Genomic DNA, 19,944 nt, shown 5'->3' with positions numbered 1-19,944 from the left:
TTATTGTTCGTACATCAGGAAAGATCTGTTCAAAACATTACGAAAGAATGATGAAGCTTATCTTTTTTTTTCGCGATCATGACCATCATCATAATTATAATCATAATCACCTTTCTCTTTTCTTATCATTTTGAGAATGGTTTTCTTTCTTACGCTTCGTTCGATTTTTTTTTTCTTTCTAATTTACAATTTCTATTGCTTCGGGTATAGCTTTATTCACCTTATCGTTTCCTTTTTCCATTTGCGTTATAATTACGGTGACAAAGATAATCACAACTTTTGATTATGATTGTCATTAATATACAGTAATTAGACAAAATAATGGAAACATTTGTTTAACAATAAATTCCGCATGTTCTTCGTTATATTCTATTCTAAATTGTTTTAAATTGTTTTTGGAATAAATTTGTACAAACTCTAAATAATTTTTAATAAAGTTTCAAAATATTATTCTTTAAAGATCTTTAAAGATATTCTCTAAAGATCTGAAAACTGATTAAACTGATTCGTTGCTTGTGCTAATAAAGGAAGATATTAAAAAGGAAAGCATTCTTAACATTTCCTAGCGTTTCCATTATTTTGTCCACTTTCTGTCGCTATACAGACATAGTAGTTGATTTGTTGATGATTTTCTTTGATGCGATGATACTATCTAAAACGATGATGGAAGAAGATCCGGCGGAAAGGCACCGACAGAAGTTGCGCGTTGTAATCTGATCATTAAACGTTTAATCGGGTTCACATTTATAAAAATTTCGTTTCAATTAAAAGATTCAAGAATTAAATTAAGCATTGATATAGGTACTTGGAGACTAGTATAGCGATCGGTATTAAAAATTAAAAATAACAGAATAATTAAAAAAGAAAACAGATATATTCCAACTAACGTAAATATTTTATCAGATTTATAAGATACCCAGCAGCAAGTAGAAAGTTGAAAAATTTTAAACAAAATGTTTACAATTAAGAAAGCAAAGATTATAAACGTGTCCCGATTATTGGAAAAATTGACAACACTATTAATATACGGCTTTGATTTTCTAGTTTTCTATACACGTGTGCGTAAAGGTACGCTCATATACACACACGAAACGCGCGCAACACACATGTACCACAATTCACATACATAGAGGATTTCTGCTTTTCCGTTGGCAGTCATCAAAGCGTCATTAATTAATTAATTAACTAGAATTAATACAATCAGAAAGAAACATTGAACAGTATGGGACACTTTTGAATATTTTAAAAATCTGTAAAATAAAGAAAAATATCCTATTAGATGTGGAAATTAATTCGGGGCCTCTCATTTTAATGGAAGATTTATTTTTAAAACGTCATTAACTTTATACTCTTTTATTAAAATTATTCTGGTCTAAAATCATTTGTTTAAATTGGAAAATAATAAATTAAGGAAATTTCATAGGTTTTTGTTCTTTCAAGTTTCCTGATTAATAACTTGATTAATCTAGTTTTTAGCTTTAATCGCGCGTATTATACGCACATATATGTATACATATACACATACATATGCAATATTGAAAACAAAAAAACGAATAACGAGAATTATTTTTCATTTCTTTGTTTTTTTTTTGTTATTTTTTTTATACACGCACAGCTAGATCAACATCTTTTTAAAAGTTTTGATTTTTTTTTTTTTTAATTTCTCTAACGCGATATAAACGTGGCGCGTTTATCACTCTTTTTCGAATACGAAAAAAAGGATTCGAGTTCTTTCTTTTTATCATATTATTTACAGTATATTATCTATGGTACGTTACCATTTTCATTATCATTTTTTTTTACAACAGTTCGTTTAACGATTAATTAGTCTGTTAGTTTCTGTTTCTCTCTTTGGTTGCTTAAAAGCTACTATACAAATGTTTTGGCATTTCCTTTTTTTATTCCACTCGTTGGTTAATTATCATTCTTTCTCCTTCAGAAACTCGGCACACGATGCTATTATTTTCAGCTCGATGTTATTGCGTTTATTCTCCTTTAAGCGAAACAAAAATTTGACCTAATTTCTCATAAATTTCTCTTCGCCTACTTCATTAAATTTATATTTCTCCTATTAGCTTTTATATCTAATTACAGTTTTGTAATTATTCTCTCGTATCTCCATTTCAAAGTTCACTTCTTCTTCTTTTACATTCTGTAGGATTTTCCGTTCCCTTTATACCGATGTCTTTCTTTTTTCCTTTCATCAGAGTACTTGTCTAGATATTCTGTTCCTTTAACGTTCTGTTTGTTGTATCTTCTTTCATCATAAAATTCAATCTTCGTTCCTTTCCCTCAGAAGAGATACTTTTGTGCGATTACCAGCTATTCGTGACATCCTTTACCCGAGAAGTGGTCAAAGGATTAAAACAATGTTTCTTGTGACCAGACAGGTGGACTCGACGGTAATGGCGCTGGTGGAGGTCTGTGTCTCAGTTCGATGGCCGGTGAACACGGTGGAGAACCGAGGCTACTTTGGCTGCTCGAGCTTGTGGAAACTGCCTGAGATCTGTTAACAGATCGATAACAATAAACAAGCTACACTAGAGTTAGATGCATCAATTTTTAAGCTCTTGAAAGGATTTTATACACTGGAAAATAATATTTAAGCCGCTAGAAATTTAAATTGTTCTCTCCATGATCAGTTATCTGTCTCTTTTGATCATTTATTAATTAAAAATAGGTGGAATCTTAAAATGGAGTACCCAGAAGTTGCAACAGCTGCACTGATGCTATGACAAGTTTGACACGGTTTCCCTCCAGGCCGTCGTCTAGGAACACATCCAGCGCAACCATCCCATTTCTCAACTGTTTTCTTCTTCTTCAAGGGTACTCGAAGGAATCTTCGACAACTGGGACCAGGTGTTTCAGAATCGGTAGAGAACCCAGACACCTCGTCTTCTGTGTCCATACACTCTTCTTGATCGTCGGTTCTCAGGAAGACCGAGTCGGAACCTAGCGATCTTGAATGTTCAAAGCTATAAATTCATAGAAGAATTATATTATAGTTAATTTATAAATAAACACAAAGATTAAACTAATTTTGTCAGAAACCTTGAATCTGGTTCAGGTGGATCAACACTGCCCATGGAAGCCAATGGTGCTCTTTTACCAGTGGTTCCTGCCATCATCACTTCGTTTGCATACAGACCTGCTTCGCTTGTACATGGAGAAAGTTCAGGGGTTGGTTGGATAACCTATTAATGAATTTCCAAATATAAATTAATTAGTAATCGATATTTCTAATAATATCTTTGAAACTATTGAATAAAAAATCATTGTTAACTGCAATATACTATTATGTTTACACTTTACATTAGCATTTCAGCAAGAAAATTTAAATTACTTCACAAGATGAATGTCTCACTTGAATATCAATTGGGTAATAAAGGTCCCAGGGTTCGTCGTGGGCAGAGTGATGTTTCGTCGAGAAGGCGGGATGAAGCGGCAGACATGGTACGGGCATCGCAGATCCTCTCCTTTCAAGATAACTACTTCCAGTACTGCTACAAGTCACGGAACTACATCTTCTCTGTTCGTCTGGAGGTGCCAAATTTGGTTGCTTCGTTGGCGCTGTTAATAGAGCCTCGTAGCCACCTCCAACTGATGCGAAACGCGGTCCGATTCTTGGAGAATGAGACTGAATCACCTTGAACAAAATACATTTATTTCGTTTCGATTACTTGACTACAATCAATATTTACAAAATTATTGTGATGACTGGTTTCAAATTTCTTATTTTAAATTACAAATTTTGTCCAAGTACTTTTGTTGAAATGTATATTATGCCTATTGTCGAGATATAGGGTCGAGATATATTTGATCCATCAGTAGAATAATAATCAATGAACTGTGAAAAAGGATTGATAAATATACTGACCTCAACACAAAGAGACCTTCTGGGACCTCTGTCTGGTCGAGGTGGTAATCTAGTAATGGCTTCGAGGGCGGCTGCGAGAGCTCTTTCCTCAGCTTCTGCTTCAGCTACCGCTGCGGCCGCTGCCGCGGTCAGTCTTGGATCTTCCAACTGCTTGCTCGATTTACACCTATACCACATGTACTCTCCTTTTACCCTTTTCATTTATTTATACTATTTCTAGATGATACATGGAAGAGTTTCTTTCATGGATATTTTATAGTAAAACACGAATTTTTCTTTTTTAATTGGAATTCTAATTAAAGTTCAAAATATGATAAATGCGGAAAGTTAATTTTTTCAAAGTTGAAACGTTGAATTGCAATGAAATTTAGAAGGATTGCAGAGTAAATATAGAAGGAAGAGTGGCTTGCCTGCTTTTATAAACAAGCAGGAGAATCATAAGACCGAAAAAACCACCGAGAGTCGCTGCGATTCTGACTCCGGTCATAACATCGTAAGTTTTGTAAAATTCAATTTTCAGTTGTTCTCGTTCGCTGAGGGTCGGCGTCGCTTCCGGCAGGAACGTCGTCGATTCCATCCTCCTTGTCGTTCCGTTGCTTACGTTTACGTTACTGCCCACGACACTCCCCATACCTAGACAAAACATATTTATCGTCATTTTGAAATACAGATAATGAAAAATTTAAAAATTTGATTTTGGTAGCAAAATTGTCAAATTACAAAAATCATAGATTCTATAAGGACGATGATCATTATAAAGGTGTTAAAATAAAATAAAAAAGAAATAATTGATTATTAGTGGAGTAGGGTAAAATAATTGGCTCCATGTGGTAGAGATTCGAAAAAGTCATAGAATGGCTATCGAATTCCAGTGATAATCAATAGCGCGGAACTTTCAAGGGGTGTCCTACAAAGAACCACTCAATCGGGAGTTGGTACCTCCAGAATGGAGAACACTTAAAAAATAAACTTCAAGTGAAAAAAAAAAAGCTAGATAAAGTAATCGGATATAAAGTAAATATTTACTTTAAGAAACCTTTATTTTTAATCACTAAGTTAATGATGATTAATGATTTAAGGTAACGGGCCCAGTAGTGGAACGTTTACAAATGTTGGAACAGTTCTAATAATTAATTAAACGCTCTTGACCAATCGGACGCATATATATTTATAATTGGACAAATAAAGTAATTTACCAAAAAATAAATCATATAATTAGTAATATGAAAATCAATGAAATTGAATTAAAAAAAAGAAAATGGTATATTTGAAGTATAGTAAAGACAGCCAAATGGGCCAGAAAATATTTTGGTACAGCCCAGCCGTATTCCAGCATTATACTCATAGGTTGTAGGTTCTGGATATTGATTTCAAGCTAGAGAATCGATGTAGCCTGTCTTACGACGTCTCGATAAAACCCGTCACTGATAACACTTCACCATTCTGCAGAGAAGCCTATTTGACCTACCTTATATTTCCAACACAAGACTGACTCTGATTGGACCAAGAGCACAGTCTCACAAATAAAGAGTAATGATATACATATGTAAGTAATAATACTATTCAGATAACGATCATGTTTACATTCACCTATAATTTCTACTTTTCGAATACAAATATTCCATCTGATAATTTCTATGAAACGGAATGATTAATTAAATAAAAAGAATTGATTGAAGAAACAGAAAAAGAATAAAAGAATCATTCGATGATGAAATAGGACAAAATTTCAGGAAGATTGCAATTTGAAGAGCTGGAAAATTCAAACGATTGAAAAAGAGAGGGAAGGTATGAATAGGCAGGTTCTTTAGATGTTCAACGAAACGGAATTCCCAGTGAACTCGGTCGAAATTCCGAGATTTCGCTTAGGAAGCACTGAATAAGGGGGTTAATAGGTCGATTTAAGCGAACGAGGACGACAACCTGTGGCTGGTGTGCAGTAACCCTGAAGGATTCTGCCTTACGAAATCCTCCGAGAGCTTTAAAGATATTTCCAGATAGTTTCGACAACAACAAGGTTTACCTAAGATCATCACCTAAGCAGTCCAATAAAAAAAAAAAGAAAAGACAATACTTTTCGGTTAAAAGGTTCGATGATTATATCTATTCGTCAGAAACATTCTCTGTAATCATCAAAGGCAAGTAATCCAGTCATCAAAAGAGTAACTGGCAATGCTGAATTTCAGTAACGAGAGAGAATCTCTTCAGTCGCTTTTTTCTTTTGTTTTAAGAGCATTCAAACTCGTTTCCCGTTAAATGCGTTGCAATTCCTTTTATTATAAAATCGATGCTCTCTATCTACATGTATACGCTTCAGTATTCGTTATCGCACAATGTAAAAGGTATTTGAAATTTCTCAATTATTATACGATTGATTGCAATATTTTAACGATTCAATGAACAAGATGCAATTAAACCAATTTTTACTTTAAACTTTCTACGTCATTATCTTGAAATACAATACGCGATACAAGATTGGGGCTTTCTCCATAGTCTGTCGTCCGAGACAGGTAAATTTTTAAATTACTAAATTTAAATTATAGATTATAGACACCTTTATAGAAAATAAGCATTTTGATAAAGCAACAGTTCTCTACTCACATGTACCTAACTAATAAATTAGAAAAGAACAAGACGGTGTGACTGAATCGCATGATAAATAAAATAGCATGTACCAACGATTAGCCAGTTCGACGCCTCTTAATAAGCACAATGGGCAAGAGGAGAGACAATTAGTAAATCAATTGAGATTAAGAAAAAGTCATCTTCTTTTCTTTTGTGAGAGAAAAAAGGGGTCGTGTAGGATGGGAATCGATATGGGGCAGGTAAACGGTCGAAGGTATTTCAGCTTGGTGTAGAGAGGGTGGAGGGTAGACGGAGAAGTTGTCGGGGTGGTTGAGCTGGCAGGGGAACCAGGTATCGATTCCCGGCTGCGAGAGGAGAAAGACACCCCTCCCTCTTCTCCCGTTCCTCCATGCCCTCTTCTCAGCCCACGCACTACGGGTCACCGGGTCAAAGCTCACGGCCGGCTCACTGTTGCTTCTGTCTTTTCTTCTCAGTTATTTCTACGTTACAATATTTCCTGGCATTTTGAAAGGGAACGTAATCAAATTCGTAACATTTTGTTATTTGGATATTTGAAGGAATAGAGTTAGGAAGAAAAGCATCCCAATCTTTCTCCAATTTTCAAATTCTAAAATTATGAAAAATGCAAGATATTAAACACTCGATACTGTTAATAACCTAAGGATCTGACCCAAACAGCTCCTAGTTGTTCCGACAAGAGATTCTATGTAAAGCATTCCCTATAGTCTCTCCCTAGTTTCTCCCTAGACTCTCCTAATACCAAAAGCAAATCAAGTACGAGTACATTACAGCGAGCCTAGAAGAATGAATTAAGAAGAAACGAAAGGGATCCTCTTCTAAACCGCACTCTCATTGTCACTGTTTAGTTTGAAGCGGTGAGCTCCAAAGCAGATGGTTAATTTCGATAAGACGGTGGTGAGCTTATTATCGAGTGGGTGGAGAACGGAAGGTGGCCGATGTAAGCACGTATCGTAGCTTTTGTGGTTCGCAGAATGGATTCCATAATGAGATGCCGTGTAAACTGGGACATCTAATTATACTCGAGTGCACACCACTCCAGAAACGTTCGGTCGTCCCTGGAGCTCGAGCCTGGCTCCTGTCGAAACGATAACGAATATTCAAGGATCACCCGACAACGAGCCTCTACAATCTACAATCTACAATCTACAATCTACAATCTACAATGACGATCGTAATTTACTGCTTTCTTTCATTCTAATGATTCTTACATCCTACGTACAAAATTTCAGAATAACAAACTTTGTTTGTATCCCCTTCTTTAAAGAAGGGTCTGATCGTGAGGCCATCTTTAAAATTATTAAATGTTTTATGTGTATTTAGTGGCGTAAATAAAAAAGTTTTATCCCTTGAACATTTTAAAATTCTGAAAATTTAAATATAATTGGAGTTCTTTGTAATAGTAAAAAAATCATGAAAAGAATGAAATATTTTTCATTATGATCCAGCAGCATTTAAGTGGATACTTGGAAAAACTAGTGACCCGGCTGGCTATTGTTCTTCAATAATTATTGTAGAAGATTGAAAACGTTCCTAAAACATCAGTTATCGAACATTTGAAATATACTGGTAAAAGGGAAGAATGAGCTATGGAGAGTAACAGAGGTTGCAAAAAAGAAGGATGCAATCACCAGAAGAACAATCAGCTCTAAGTATCAGCTTTTCAAGTACCATCGGTATTATATGTATGTATATATCTCTCAACCATAACGACTCCTATTTTCTTCCGTCTCTCATTCGCTCGTAACTTTTCACCGTTTTATACTAATTCACGATCGCTCCGTTTCAACGAATTCTTTTCAAACGGAAACCATATTTTTATGACTCTTTTACGATATAGTAGAATTTTATTCAGGAAATACGTTACTTTTCAATTGAAGCTAAACGTAGACCGTTAATATACTACATATATATTTTTGTTTGAAGCAATCTCGAAGCAAAAGGTCGAAAATTAGAAAAATTTCAAAATTAAAATTTTGTCAAAAGAAAAATTGTACGATACATTACGTATCAAGGTATCTAAGCAAAAACACGTTTCACGACGTATGAAAACTTGTGTAATTAGTAGTTTGCACTTGACCCATTAAAAAACGTGTTCATTTGCTTGTTACGAGTACCATTGTGTTCCTAGGTCATCAAAATAATCAGCTGCAATCAGTCGTGTTCGTCGTTGAGCTAAATTCAATTGATCGATAGGACAGTAATTCTAATTAACATCGTTCATTATTTAAATCCGCTGTCCTCGTTATCGATATCTTTTCATTGTCTCAACATTTACGAATTAAATTAAAATTCGATACATCTGATGTTTCGTAAAATCCGATTAATCGCTTTCAATAATTCTCTCTATAAAAAGATTTAAAAAGGAAAAAATATAGTGAACAACAACGTTTTTAAATGATGAAATATTTGATGGTTAAACAGACTTTATCAGAAGAAATCAAACTGGATTTAAAAAAAAGAAGAAAAGAAAAGAAAAAAGAAAAATCTTCAGTGGTGGTGGTACAAAGGTCAAGCCTAATATAGGTCGACCTATGGACAGACCCCTTTCTACACAACAATTTCAATGCTTCCTGCATTTTTTTTTTTTTTTTTTTTTGCTTTTTTACGCGAGGGATACCGAAAAACTGTGGCTTAAAGTAGCTCAAGGTTCGTATTAAGACTGCAGTACCATACTATAGTTAAACGGTTTATGCAAAAAACGAATTATTTTGACTCCTTGCAAGCCCGAAACTTGCTCGCGCCAGAGTTTAAAAGATTCTTGCAAGAATAATGCTCTGGGTAAATTTACAAGAGAAAAAGGAAAGAAAAGGTACTTTGGTATTTTGCAGATAATAGAAAATGTATTATGTTCTTTGAGCTTTTGATAAAAAATCTTAAATATATGGCGTCCTATTTTAATTGACTCGAGCAATTATGTTTTAAAATATTTAAAATAAAATATACCTTGAATCAAAAGGGAGATTGGCATTGAAACTTAATAAAATTACTAAAATTTGAAAAAATGTACTAAAAGAATTCATTAAAATGTAATAAAATCTAAAATACGGTAAAATTTGGTAGAGTATAGGATATGGTGAAATATTGAAACATAGAAATTGTGACGTAGATGAGATCCAAGGGGAAATATCCCTTATAAAGACGGTAATCTGTAATGCCAATGTTACAAGGTTACGTGTAGAATCCATGAGAGTATGAGAGGAATAAGAGGTGAAATTCAACGAGACGAATTTAGACTACGGCCTTCGGCTCGGATTCATCTCAATGTACGATAGAAGTTCGATTAGCTCAACGTTCGATTCTTCGAACCATTATTTTAATCGTGTTTGTCTATGTATGTTTGTCTATTATTTTAATCGTGTATGTTCTATCATATCTGTCAGTTTGAAAGATATCTGCCAAAAGATTATCTATTTCCAAGATATTAGGTCAATATTAAATCTTACAATTAGCATGTAACATCAATAATTAATATTGGTATTGGCATTGGTACCAATAATAATAATTAATTATTGATATTCACATTGAAAATTTAATAGATTTTATAAATATTCATTTGTTTTTGAAAGAAATGTACTTGTTTTTCAATTGAAAGAAATGTTGAACAAATTTTTCCATGAAAAAATATTTCTTGCGATAAAAACCAGGATACTGTTGTAGGAAAACAAGTTTCGTAACGGTGGTATATGTATATTCCTCAGCTCGTTTCCGAAATTTCTTTGGTGATCTGGCGAGTATCAAGGTCTAAAGCGTAAACAATTCGATTAGGTCAAGATTCACCTGACCGATTTTATGGGGCGAAAAAAATACTTCTTATTTATTATCCTTCCCTTAATCTGGTTTATATTCGGACGAAACTAATTTTTCATTCCATTCTTTTTCCTTATTTTTATTAGTAACGCAATGATTAATTACTCATATCATGCACTATATTAATTATGAGTAACTGTAATGTGACGATCATGTTAATTAAAAAATTTACCTCTATCGATAGACATAGGAATCGGCATCGATGCGACGAGAGAGCGGATATCAGTGGCAGTGATATCGTAGACTCGAACGAGCCTCCTTGTCGACTTCCTCCTCCTCCTCCTCCTCTTCTTCTTCTTCTTCTTCTTCTTCCTCTTCTTCCTCGTCCTCCTCGTCGTCGTCTTCAGGACGAGGCACGGATCTAGTGGTCATCTCCGTCTTACCCAGGCTCGCAAGTTCATCCTTATCACACCCGATATCACCTACCCTCCTCAAAAATAAACGTATTATCAATATATAATCCATTAACCAGAGCGAAACGCGAAACGCGAAACGCGAAACGCGAAACGATGATTTCTATTTATACACCTCTAGAACAGCCGCGGATGGAGTAATGCAACCCTGGTGAGGGATATCAAGAATTTTCAAATTCCTACCCGCTGCTTGAATTTTAAAACTTTCTTAGAATTGTTACAACTCGAAGAGCTTTACTCTGAATTATTCAACCGGCATAAATCTAAGGGAATGCAAAAGTTTCCAACTTTCTGAAGACCCTATTCTGGAAGACTGACTATGTACCGGTATGAAGTTACAATATTTCTTAATTACTCGATTCAAATAAAAATTGTAAAATAACATAGTAAGAATAATTTTTTTTTTTTTTTTTTTTTTTTTTTTTTTTGTTAATTTCTTAAACGAATAATCAAAATACTCGTTTTATTTTTCTAATTTTATATAAAGTTAAAATGTTTCTCGACGAAAGAAAATTCTAGACAGAATAAATTTTACATTTTGTTGATTCTTTAGGATATTTGAACAAAGTTATCGTGACAAAGACGTAGTTTGCCTAGTGTATATCGTTAATAAGAAGGACACCAGTAGTGCACTGAGAAGTGAATACCTCCGCACTCTAGAGCACTCGAGAGGAGGCCAAGAGCCCTGAAAGGTATCACTGCTAATTTCTTTTAAAGAGAAACACGTCCTCGGTTCACCGACGGGTCTCTCATGTTGATAATATTTTTCTGCTGAAACACCTATTTTCATCTAGGTCTTGCTCTCTATCCTGGCATGCATCACTTCCCGCTTATGTCTATCTTATTTATTTATCTATGTATGTAAGATAATTTGAAAAATATTCACAACTATCTCATATGTATAAAATTGAAGTTGAAATTTTCCAAATGTTGTAAATTAAACAATTACAGAATGAATCTATTATTAGGTTATGTAGAAAAACAACACTTACATTATATCAATTCCAAGATTAAAGCTCTGTCAACAAACCATTCATCATTTCATTTGTACACGTCTTATTATAAACAGTTTTAAATCTTTCGGTTCCTACATTTCGTAGGTAATAAATAAATATTACCAACATTTGTAAATGCTATAAATTAGTATAATTATTTATATTTCCGTGTTATAAATACCGTAAATATTTGCTGAAGGTGAAAATATGAAAGTGACTTATTGTACGCCGCGAACTACGATACATAGACGATATATCGAATTCGATAATAATCGAATAATTAACAGTCAAACGGTAGTGCGCCAAAACCGCGACAATTTGACTTGAATTTCATATTTTACTTTATTATTACTTTCCGAATTTTACAAAAATTAAAAGAAAACAATTGTTTCTTAATGTTAATAATATTTTACATAGTATTCTAAATAATTATAATCATATATGGTCATTTTCATTGTACCTAACTTAACCCAAAGTAATAGATATTCTTCGGAAAGTTAATTAAAAATTCGTATCAATATACTATAAAACTCACCTCAAATTTCACGAAGTGCCTTTTGTCTTCATCATTGAGGAGGCAATAGTCTCCAGAGGATGTATCTTCGTTTTTGACTTGATCTTTTCAGGAAGCTCCTTGAATGAACATTTTTGCAATGTTTGCAAGTGCATATTACTATTTTCTCAAACTATTCAGCTAACATTTCTCATCACATGTCAATCGTCACTAATTATCTTCTTCTCATTAAAACCACTGGATCGGTCTGAAGAAACGAATGTTATTTGGAACATCTTCGTACGAAACACTTAATTCCGTCTTTGATCTTCGTCCTTCACTTATGCGTTTCCTAAACTTTCATATTAATTAATCTCGGCCACGTTGCAATGTGTAAAATATTACTCGACACGTTCGTGTATCGGCAGAAAGTTTCGGAACAATTGCAAACAGGATGAATATGATATAATAATTCCTGAACTAGTTAATATAATTACAAATACACGTTTCTATAATACCACTGCCGTAAATAGGGCAGGCCTGCCCACCACCCTCTGAAAAAGGTGTCCACTGGGTGCCACACAATTTCTAAATTTTAAGATTCTAAAATTCCAAAATTTCAGTGTCGTTTCACATTCGTACAGTATCGTCGACTTATTAAATTTAGTTATTAAATTTCATTGTTTATACCGTTAACGAATAAAATATTGAGAATCGTTAATATTAAGAGTGGACTAACGATTCGGTTTCCAATAAACTGATTTCCGAATTAACAAGCAACGGCTTTAATAAGGTTTCGAATATTACAGTAGATAATAATATCTATTAGCCGATATGTAAGATTTGCGGATCCCGAGTGGAAGTCAACAATTGCATTCAGATTACACTTTCTCCGCGTTATAGATAAATAAATGATCGCCTTTCCGTGCGACATGTATATACGATAATTTTCAAGATAATATCTCAACGCTCTATTCAGTGGCGTAACTATTTTTTTAGAAATTTTTGAAATCTGAAATTCTATAATTTTTGAATATTAAAAATTCAACCTCACCCTGATCCTTTCATAATTACATCAGTGGTCACTCCCTAACCCTCGAAACACACTATTATTTAAAAGAAAAAGATAATTAACATGAATATCATGCATTTAATATGTTAATCAAATTGTCATATAAATTGACATATGAAACCAATTTTCAATTTGTTAGCCGCGGTTAAGAGGGCATTAGCATGATATTTTATTCTAGTTGCGTACAGAAAGTCGCACTATATGTATGTATGTATGTATGTATGTATGTATGTACATATATGTATTATACGAGGTTAGAAAAGAAAATTAGTATGCAAATCTTTATAAGCAAAATATTCCAGAAACATTTAGTAGTTTGTTATGCGCGTCGTATTCCACTTCGATAATCAATAACTCAAAAAAATCGCGACCATATGTCATATGGAGATACGATGAATCTCCAAGCGATCTCCGACCTTGGGTGAAAATTTCATTTTTGGTGGTAACACATCTCTAAAAACACCCTGATTCGTCTTTAATAATAATTAAAGTCATTCAATGTTTTCTAAGAAAATTGAAAATTGAAAATTAAGAAACTGATGAAACGAACACTTAAAATTCTGCTTTGTATTTTAACATTTACAGAACATATCTATCGGTTCAATGTTGATTTAATTGTGTACAGGTTACCATTTTATTTCAAACTACCCTTACACAATCAAAATTTCTCACAGAAATAATTATTTTAATATTTATTCCACATTCATAATACGTTCAAGAATTTATTGTTTACTGGGGTATTATTTTAATCAAAATATACATATAAACATATTCGTGTACTAATGACATTTGAAATAGACAGAGATCTAATATCTATTATCCCAATATTTTTATCAGAAATTAATAAGCTTTTAGTTATGATACCGTATTTTTAGACAATAAATGCTATCTAATATGCACAATGTACATACATTATGTGTACATACATATTAACTTCATATATGTACACTTCCATTTGACATGTATATACATACCTTGTAGTACATGTACATGGATAAACATTCGTTTGCAATGATGTTTTGCACAATCACAAATGAAATCACGCACAAGAATATTACGAGTGAAATACAGATTGGATGACAGAAAAGAAGAAAAAAAAGATCAAACACTTACACTTCACATATTTACGGCACGAGCTCGCGCGGTCGACTAATACATACGTCAGAAGGCATGCGTTACCCTGACGGCTGGCTTTCCCCCACTCATTCGCTTCCCCCACCACGAAAGCTCATCCCCACTCCTAACAAGATGTGTGTTTGAATTACTAAAAATAGGCAAACTGGCTTTTATATACGATTATTGTACAAATAATAAAAATATTGTAATAATAATAATGCTAATTGTGATTGTAATCGAATAAATATCAACTATTATTCATACTAAATAAATATAATTAATAAAAATGATAATAGAGTTCTAAAATGTTACTAAATCATTAAGATTTTTAATATTTTTAATAAATATTAATAAATATCCGTTTGCAATTTTCCTAACGTTGTATAAATTTAATTTATTTTTATACATATCTCTAACTTTTGTTAACATAACCTTTTTTTCAAAACAATTTGCTACGGGATTGTCATTCTTTGCGTGGATCCATATGTATTGTTATGTGTAAAATATAATATTTGTAAAATCACCCATATACCACACAAAAAATGTATAAATAAATTACTACATGTTACATAAAGAGATAAAAACTAATAATAAAAAGAATTTTATTTTTCCTATAATTTCTACAATGTTCATTGCTATTTAAAAAAGATCAACTCAAAAGACATGTATATACATAAATAATCTTGATAAAAGTTTATACAAGTACTAAATTTATGCAAAATGAATGAAGATTTATTTAAACGAATAAAAACCAGATTAAAATTGGAACATTATTTAATGAATGATGAATGGTTAAAAGATTGCACTGAATTCTACATAAATCAACATGAAAATGTAAATAATGGTTTGCAATTTTTACTTGATTTAAAAATTTACTCGAGTTCATAAAATGTCAAGATTTTTTGCAAATTACATGCTGATCAATTTTTCTTTTATATGATTTAATTATGCCTTCTTTTTAGCCAAGCACAGAAGAAATTTTGCAATTTGTAAAAGTACAATGGCAACTTAGTGATTTACGAGAAATTAATAATGAAAATGGAAGTCTGCCACCTAACATTTCACAACACAAGTTCATTGTATTAACTGAAAATTATATTCTCCAGGTACATAGATTTTTACTAGACTCTTTACTAGATGAATACAAATTGTTCTTATTTATAAATAACACTTATTAAATGGTGTTACTAATCTAGGTGGAACAAATGTATGATATTACAAAATCAAAATATAAACAGTTAGAACAGATAAGAAATACTAATATTTCTGAAGTTGAACCTTCTGAATCAGAGAGATTAGATAAGTGGAAATACCCTAAGAAAAGAATGATGCAATTACGATTAACTGATGGAGTACAAGATATCATTGGAATTGAATATAATCACATACCTTGGTTAAATGTATGATAAATGTATACTGATACATATACCAAAACATTTGAAGAATATTAATGTTTCTTTTTTTTTTTTTCAAAGGATACGTTGCTTCCAGGATACAAAGTTATGGTAATAGGGCCAGTAAAATGTCGTAAAGGTGTATTATTACTAGAAGAAGGAAAATTCAAAGGAACTGGTGGAGAAGTAGACAGTTTGTTAATTCCTAATGCTCTGGAAAATATCTTAGCCAGAGCTCTGTAAGTATAATTCGAAAATCAAATGGAGTTATATATCAGGATATAATTAAAAATTATACTTTTTTATACAGGAATTTAAAAGAAAATCCTGATCCTTATAATGACAAAGAATCAAAGTCAAATGTTGCCAAACCTGAAGAGCCAAAAATAGATGAAAGTTTCTTTGAAGATTTTGAAATAAATTTAGAAGAGGTTTCAGAAATTGAGCATTTACACAACAGTAATAATAAACAATCTAACGTTAATACTATTCGAACGTCAAATAAATCAAGAAATGTTGCAAACTATAGTACTAATACCAGGACAGATATCCAAACGTTTGTTAAATCAACAATCCAAACAAATCCAAACGTTTCAGATATTCAAACATTTGAAGAAGAAAAAGTATTAGATGATGATGATTGTTTTTTGGAAATGGTGCATAATCTATTGTATTTCTTTAATGTTTAATTTTTAAATTTAATGAATAAGTTTAAAGTGTTGCTTAATAAACTTAATTAATTTACTAAAAATACAGGTCGATGAAGCACAATTTCTAGAACCGCAGTCGAAACAGGAATATATTGCAACTCCTTTTAGAGCGTTACCTAAAGAAGAAGGCGATGACATTATAATAATCGATGAAAACGATACAGTTGAAGATATTTCTACATCACCAAAATATGACCAATTACAACGTACTTCAAGAAACGAGAAGCAAATTTCACATTCAAGTCGTGAATCGCTAGTTAATAAAAATAATACATCAACTACTATGTTACAGTCTGCAGTAGGCAAAACACAAAGAGAATCATTGGTAATTGGAACAAAGAGGACTGTAAGTTATTAGAGAGCAAAATCAATTTTAAATAATCAGAAATATCAATTGATGATAAACGAAATTAAATATTCTCCTAGATTCCAATGTGTTCTGAAACAAAAACTGTGAAAAAAGGTAAAATGGAAAGAACAATTACACAATTTATAAGACCACAAATTCCAGAAATACCGCAAATTTGTGAATTTATTCAGGATATAAATCGTGCATTAATAACAAAAACAACTTTTAAAACAATTCGGGGACATGTTGAAGCTTTGGGAAAATTGACAAAAACAGATTCAAGGTGGATTTTAGAATGTACAATAGGAGATGGTAGTGGAACAATGGAAGTATCTTTTTCAAATAAGGTAATTAATTATAGAATATTATTATAATTTATTTATATCCAACTGTTTTTCTAGCAAAAAAAGCGTTATTTAAATTAAAATTATTAAACTTACATAATTTCAGGTCTTGGAAGAGTTGTTAGGTTTCACTGTTCAGGAATTTTCAGTAAAAAAGAAATTGAAGAAAAATCCAGAAATTGAACATCAACTTAGAATGGTAGTTAAATTAAATTTCTTTTTTTTTTCCTCAAAAAATAATAGAATTTGATACAAGTGTAATTTCTGTTTCATAAAAATATAAATATTTCAGATCTTCCGTAATGCAGAACATAAAATCAAAACTATGGATGCCCTTTTAGAACTAGAATTAAATACAAATATGAAACCAACAGTAATTAAAATTACTGATTTAACTCAGGAACAAAAAGAAATAATAGATAAAAGACTGAAAAACTTTTTATCTGAAAAATAGTATTTCAATTAATTTAAATTGTATAATATATATAATAAGAATATGATAAAGATGTTTATATTAAATTTGTAAATATAATAAATAATTTTGTATCGTTTGTACCATTTTGTATGTATAAATTTCTATACCTACAACACTTTGATGATTATAATTTGAAACCTGAATGAATAGCAACTACTCCTGAAGTTAAATTCTGATATGTTACATTTCTAAAACCTGCTTCTTCAATCATCTCCTAAAATAAGTAATATTGATATTAGAGTATGAAATATAATATAATTTATATAATTCACCTTAAAATCTTCTTGTTTAGGAAATTTCCGAATACTTTCAACAAGATATTGATAGGCTTGCCATTCTCCTGCTATTAGTGTACCCAATACAGGTATTATTTGAAATGAATATTGGTCATAAATCCTACACAAAAATGTTTTCTTGTATATTTATATTAAAGATACAACTCTTTATATGATAGAAACATTTTAATTTAAAAATAAATGATTACCATCTGAGAAGATTATTATTTACATGGCTAAACTCTAAACACATAAAACGACCACCTGGAGTAAGTACCCGGTATGCTTCTGAAAGAACCTAAATGTTTTTTTTATAAAAGATTAGATTTTATAGTAGTTTAATTTATTTAACTTCAACATAATGTAACAAAATTTAATTTACCTTATCAATATGTGTTACATTTCTTATTCCAAAAGCTATTGTATAAGCTGTATACACATCACTATTAAAAGGAAGCTTTTCAGCATCACATTGCTTCCAATCAATTTCAATATTATCTTGACCTATCCAACCTTGTTTTTCAGCTCTAACTTTTCCAACTTTTAACATATTCTCATTTATATCACAAACTGTTACAGAACTTTTTAAGTTTTGAGGATTCGGACTATTCTTCAAGTAATTTAAATATCTAAATGTTATATCTCCTGTCCCGCCAGCTGAATCTAATAATTTACTTCCATGAGTTGGTCCAAGTTTCTGAATAAATATATCTTTCCAAATACGATGAATTCCTAAACTCATTGCATCGTTCATTTGGTCGTAGGAATCTGCTACTTTTTCAAACACGGTATACACTAAAACAATTAATTTACAAAGATCAGAAACAAAATAAAAATTAATTATGGAATTATATGATAATTATATTTTTATAGAAAATAAAATAAATTGTTTATAATACATTTTGTAAAAGCACAAATACTACTTGAATAAATTATTAGACTATAGAAACACACCTTCTTTCATTTTATCAACTTCTTTAACAGTTTTAAAACCAAAATGAGTTGTTTTTTCATTATCATTAACAGTAGTTGCTTCTGAGAAGTATTTTTCAAATAGAAAGGTTGTTTTTCTATTTCTCATTAAATTTGAAAGAAATCTTCTTCTTATAATCATTTTGAAGTAACTTGGTAGTGTTAATTGAGACTAATTATGAAACATTAATAAAAGATTAATTATTCCTTTCCAACTGCATGTTGCAGGTTATCTCTGAATACATTGTATTTATATACATATTATGTAAATAAATACATATATTTGTTTACATAAGATGGCATATTTTTAGTAATTGATATCTAAAAAAACAATAAATTTTTAACAGAAAATTAATGATATGAGTTTGTGCAATAAATATGGAAAAATCAAAAAATATATATTTATATTAGCTATAAAATAATTTTTTATATACTTAAAAATTATTAATACAATAGACAAATATATAAATGTATTTTGAAAGATAATATAATTTACATATGTCAATTATTTCTTCAATAGTTTATATTTTTATCTTTTCTTGTAAAATTACCAGTAAGTTTGGGATTATTTAAAAATGTGTAAAGTTATTTTAAATCAATAATAAATTGACAAGTGTTAATGTAATTAAATTTTCCTTGAAATGAAAATATTTTATTATAATTAGTCGTTGCGTTGATTACAAACGCGATAAATTCAAATATTCTGTCGCCCAACTGCGTAAAATCAATAGTTTATTTTCCGTCGTTGGAGAACCTGCGTAATACCTGTTGATTTTTCCTCAAAACGTTGTAAGAAATTGTCAGGTAATGCAACAAATTTTGTATGTTACGAACTACCATTTAGTTTTCATCCTTTAATTGAATCAATGTATGCTTAATTTTTTTTTAAGTTTAACGCTATTAATATCTTGTGGTATTTCAACTGACGTTTGAAATATCATTACTCTATAGCACAATCACTTAACACTTGTTGAATTTATTAATAGAACCAAAGTTTAGATAATAAGGGAAATTTGTAGATATTTATTAAATATATATACTATTG

General features: G+C 31.3%; 3 protein-coding genes across 20 annotated transcripts; 1 reads left to right on the top strand and 2 right to left on the bottom strand.

Annotated features, from left to right (window-relative positions):
- Positions 1-1,628: 1,628 nt before the first annotated feature.
- Positions 1,629-14,467, bottom strand: LOC117610110 (uncharacterized). Of its 16 annotated transcripts, none has more exons than XM_034337095.2 (10): positions 14,239-14,377; positions 13,247-13,298; positions 12,235-12,544; positions 10,464-10,721; positions 4,288-4,510; positions 3,878-4,043; positions 3,365-3,646; positions 3,052-3,194; positions 2,703-2,975; positions 1,629-2,506 (listed from the first exon to the last, which is right to left on the bottom strand). In XM_034337095.2, the coding sequence occupies exons 4-10, from the start codon at positions 10,489-10,491 to the stop codon at positions 2,362-2,364; spliced, it is 1,260 nt and encodes a 419-aa protein (XP_034192986.2). In that variant the 5' UTR covers positions 10,492-10,721; positions 12,235-12,544; positions 13,247-13,298; positions 14,239-14,377; the 3' UTR covers positions 1,629-2,361. The 16 variants fall into 16 exon arrangements, with proteins under 16 accessions (XP_034192986.2, XP_034192992.2, XP_034192994.2 ...); XM_034337101.2 differs by having other exon boundaries at positions 12,235-12,460; XM_034337103.2 differs by having other exon boundaries at positions 12,235-12,332.
- Positions 14,468-14,743: 276 nt separating this feature from the next.
- LOC117610104 (uncharacterized) lies at positions 14,744-17,728 on the top strand. The gene is made up of 9 exons (XM_034337076.2): positions 14,744-15,214; positions 15,343-15,486; positions 15,577-15,780; positions 15,856-16,013; positions 16,085-16,430; positions 16,531-16,830; positions 16,911-17,180; positions 17,284-17,376; positions 17,470-17,728. Exons 1-9 carry the CDS (start codon positions 15,101-15,103, stop codon positions 17,629-17,631), a joined length of 1,791 nt encoding a protein of 596 aa, XP_034192967.1. The 5' UTR covers positions 14,744-15,100; the 3' UTR covers positions 17,632-17,728.
- Coq5 (ubiquinone biosynthesis protein COQ3, mitochondrial) lies at positions 17,612-19,865 on the bottom strand. Of its 3 annotated transcripts, none has more exons than XM_076691329.1 (6): positions 19,737-19,865; positions 18,882-19,220; positions 18,310-18,722; positions 18,137-18,225; positions 17,925-18,048; positions 17,612-17,866 (listed from the first exon to the last, which is right to left on the bottom strand). In XM_076691329.1, the coding sequence occupies exons 2-6, from the start codon at positions 19,039-19,041 to the stop codon at positions 17,777-17,779; spliced, it is 876 nt and encodes a 291-aa protein (XP_076547444.1). In that variant the 5' UTR covers positions 19,042-19,220; positions 19,737-19,865; the 3' UTR covers positions 17,612-17,776. The 3 variants fall into 3 exon arrangements, with proteins under 3 accessions (XP_076547444.1, XP_034193001.1, XP_034193003.1); XM_034337110.2 differs by having other exon boundaries at positions 18,882-19,071; positions 19,665-19,863; XM_034337112.2 differs by having other exon boundaries at positions 19,665-19,808.
- Positions 19,866-19,944: the final 79 nt, after the last annotated feature.

This window comes from Osmia lignaria, chromosome 12 (genome assembly GCF_051020975.1).
Source record: "Osmia lignaria lignaria isolate PbOS001 chromosome 12, iyOsmLign1, whole genome shotgun sequence".
In the NCBI taxonomy this organism is placed as follows: domain Eukaryota; kingdom Metazoa; phylum Arthropoda; class Insecta; order Hymenoptera; family Megachilidae; genus Osmia; species Osmia lignaria.
This window is presented reverse-complemented; position numbering and strand designations above follow the sequence as displayed.